The sequence below is a fragment of the Buceros rhinoceros genome, unplaced genomic scaffold (assembly GCF_000710305.1).
Source record: "Buceros rhinoceros silvestris isolate BGI_N320 unplaced genomic scaffold, ASM71030v1 scaffold14460, whole genome shotgun sequence".
NCBI classification, from domain to species: Eukaryota; Metazoa; Chordata; class Aves; order Bucerotiformes; family Bucerotidae; genus Buceros; species Buceros rhinoceros.
The window spans coordinates 1-3743 of record NW_010391413.1 but is presented as its reverse complement, the minus strand read 5'-3'; the positions used below and the strand labels follow the sequence as shown (position 1 = coordinate 3743).

Sequence of the window (3743 nt, the reverse complement as noted above, 5' to 3'; positions counted from 1 at the left end):
GAGGGAAAGGAGTGATCGCACACGGCATGGGTGAGAGGAGGTATCTGTCCTGCCCTGAGGAACTGTCATCTGTGCACACCTTCGCATGCAGCTACTCATCTCTCCCCCTCCCCTCCTCTTGGTAGAGAGGGTTATAGTGAGTTCACATAGAGATCAGTCATTCCAACAGCAGGCCTGGGATCTCCATCACCCACTCTGCTGTGCTAGCTCAGGAAGGGCAAGCAGCATGCCTCCTGAACCAGGGAAGAACCTGGAGTAGGACCCAGAGGGCTCTCTGATTCTCCTGTGGTGTGTTGCTGCTCTGGGGCTTTTGTTATTCTTGGTTTTGCATGGTGAACACTCAACTTCGGCACGTGGCTTCACTCCACCTTCCCAAAGGAGGACTGGGTAACCGGGCCGAGAGCTTGGCTTGGTGCTGGGAGAGGGCATGGAGATCTGGGGACTCTGGCTCTGCTGTCCCTGCCTTTGGCCCTGCTTCTTACAGGACACTGAACAGGATAAGGACTAGCCTTTCGTCCACTCCTTAGCTGAAGAGTGGAACACACGTTGTCCCTGAGCTGAAGGACTCAAGGGGAAGGGGACACTCACCTGTCAACGGAGACAGTGGCCAGGGTGAAGCTGCTGGCGGACATGGGGAGCACCTTCCCAAAGGAGGACTGGGTAACCGGGCCGAGAGCTTGGCTTGGTGCTGGGAGAGGGCATGGAGATCTGGGGACTCTGGCTCTGCTGTCCCTGCCTTTGGCCCTGCTTCTTACAGGACACTGAACAGGATAAGGACTAGCCTTTCGTCCACTCCTTAGCTGAAGAGTGGAACACACGTTGTCCCTGAGCTGAAGGACTCAAGGGGAAGGGGACACTCACCTGTCAACGGAGACAGTGGCCAGGGTGAAGCTGCTGGCGTACATGGTGAGGTAGATCAGGAAATGCACAGCCTTGCAGGCAAAGGCCCCGAAGAGCCACCCATCCAGGGTATAAATGGTGGCCTGGAAGGGGACGCAGCAGATGATGAAGCAGAGGTCAGCCGTGGCCAGGTTAAGGATGAAGAGGTTGGTGGTGTTGTGCTTGATCTGGCCATTCTGCAGCAGCACGGCCAGCACCAGCCCATTCCCCACAGTACCCAGGAGGAAGATGAGGGAGAAGATTATGGGCACAATAATCCCTGCTGCTCGTAGCTCCGGGCTGTCAGAAGAGGTGTTCCATCCCCCATCTGGCATCTCCCCATATGACTGCAGGGACCTGCGTGGGGAGAAAGGGAGACACAGCACCTGTGCATGGCTGTAGGCATGTGGGTGCTGGTCGGTGTTGACCACAGTGGCCACCAGAGCTCTGGCCCTAAGGTGCTTGATCCCCAACTGTGTCTGACACCCATGTTTCTGCCAGAGACGGCAATCCTAACCGGCTGATTAAGCGATGACATCAAGATCCTCTTGACATCGCTGGCAAGGGTGCAGTTGGGATGAGTCAGCCCAGTTACTGACTGGCTTGGGCAGAGCTGAAGCCCCTTTCTCATGCCCAGATTCATCTCCTGTGGGACGGCCTGCCCTGCTGCCTGGCCTCCCCTGCATTCCTCCTACATTCCCAAAGCCACTGAACCTCTCGGGATTGCTTGCTTTGGCCAGTCTAAATCCCGGCTGGTGTTGAACAGGGCTCAGCCATGAGGCCACGGAGAAGGAGGCTCCCCTGGATTGCGGGCAGTCCTGGCACAATCACCCCAGGGCTGTGCCACCTCCAGCAGCAGGGAACTCATGCCTGAATGACACCCTGCAGCAGCAGCATCCCACCACACTCCCGTCCTGAGGGACATTCTTAAGCTGGGACCACCACCACCCTGGAGCTGGCTGCTCCTTGCTCCTTGTGCAGCAGTAATGCTCCACAGAGGAGAGGCAGCTAAAGGGCACCTTTTCCTGGTGCTGAGATGGACACAGGATGGGTAGTGGCAGCTAGGAGAGGATGGGGGGCGGACCTCAGAGCTGCCTGAAACACAACATGATGATCATTATGAAGGAGTGTATTATTACTGCAGCTCAAGGTATTGTGATTTGCTGCAAAACTTCCTCCAGCCCTTAGTAACACCGTGCTCAGGCAGGGAGCACCAACAGCTTATTTCCTAACGAGCGTTCCCCATGTTATGCTATCATTAGAACAAATAGTCCTTCGCGGAGCAGCAACCAAGAGGGAAAGACACAGTTATCTAACAATTGTTGATATGCAATTAACTCTTTTTGGGTTGTGCAAGCTCCTTCGCCCCATGCTCCCCCATCCCTCAGCTCTCGCCACTTGTCCTTCCCAAGGGCCTCCCTGTATCACACCAAAAGGTTGTCCCTGCCTCTCTGGCTCTATGGTCCTCTTTGTCCTACTGGTGACTGGCTCCTCCATCCAGCCTCATAGGATCTCCTCACTCAAGCAGAGGACCCCAGTCTCCCTCTAGACATGCACTCTGCACATAGGCTATAGGGCATGCCTGGACACCAGCGCATCCCTGCTTAGTGAGCCCGAGTACACCTCTCAGCTTGGGAAGCTGGCACTCACCTCTGCAAAGAAGGGCCTGCAGCCTCGCCGCTTTCTCTGGGGAGACCTCCAGTCCAGCCCAGGCAGCAGCAGGAAGGAGGTCGAGGGCCACTGAAGAGTTTGTCAGGGCAGCACTGTCACCCCTGCCCAGAGAGCTCTGCTGCTCTTCCTGCCTGTTGCCAGCTCTGCTCTCTCTTCTCCTGGCTCCTACACACCTCTCTCTCCTAGAGCTCCTCTCCTCTCCTCTCTCTCTGTCTCCCCCCTTTCCCTCCCTCTGCTCTTGCTGCTGATCCATTGATCTCTGTGTTTTTTTCCCCTCTCCCTGGGGTTGGGTTTGGAGTTAACTCCTCTCTGCCCAGTCTTCTGGCAGACTCAGTTGCTCACTGCTCCAGTGAGGAGGGGGTGGCAGAGGAAAAGCCCTCTGCTTTCTGGTGGGAGAGGGAGGATGGAGAGGGGCGGGGTCCCATGGACCCCTGTGGGCCTTGCAGGCACCCCTTGATGCTGGGTGTTCAGGATGCATCGCCTAAAAATCTTCCAGGAATATGAATATCCTACCTGCCCCTTGGCATATGCATCTGTGGGATATGGGTCTAAATCCTCTGAAACACAAGCAATGAATTGCTATTACTAGCTGTTATTAATTAATTGTTAGTAGCACAGCACAGAGCAGACTGACTCTCTCCCACAGTGTTTGACCTGGGGAAGGAGGGGAAAGCAGATTTTGGTTTCCATCCAGCCCAGATCTGCCCTTCACCAGCATTGGCAGGTCACTGCAGTGGGGAGGGAGGACAAACCATCCAGGGAGGCCATCCCCAGAGCTCCAGCTCCGTCACAGCTGCCTGGGACAGCACACGTGCTGGCTGATGTGCTGAGAAGTGACAGAGGCCCACACAGCTTTCCTGCCCTGCCACCCCACTGCCATGTTCACCCCCAAGAGGTGACCTGTGCCCTACGGACTTCCAGGTGCACTGATGTCAAGCACGGCTTGATGGTTCTTTCCCAGCAAGACCCAAAGGCCACCAGTTTTCCTTCACTGGGAGGGTCCTGGATGCCTCTTCCAACGATGGAGCAGGATATGGAGGAAGAGAAGCTGGCCTTGTGCCCTACTGACTTCCAGGTGCACTGATGTCAAGCACGGCTTGATGGTTCTTTCCCAGCAAGACCCAAAGGCCACCAGTTTTCCTTCACTGGGAGGGTCCTGGATGCCTCTTCCAACGATGGAGCAGGATATGGAG

At 56.0% G+C, this 3743-nt stretch overlaps 1 protein-coding gene across 1 annotated transcript in view; it reads right to left on the bottom strand.

The window, feature by feature from the left end:
• Positions 1 to 1214, bottom strand: part of LOC104498319 (galanin receptor type 3-like) — a 2186-nt gene extending 972 nt beyond the window's left edge. Inside the window, exon 1 of the mRNA XM_010141679.1 lies at positions 861 to 1214. Coding sequence (XP_010139981.1) covers positions 861 to 1214 — 354 coding nt within the window. The remainder of the gene's footprint in view (positions 1 to 860) is intronic.
• Positions 1215 to 3743: the final 2529 nt, after the last annotated feature.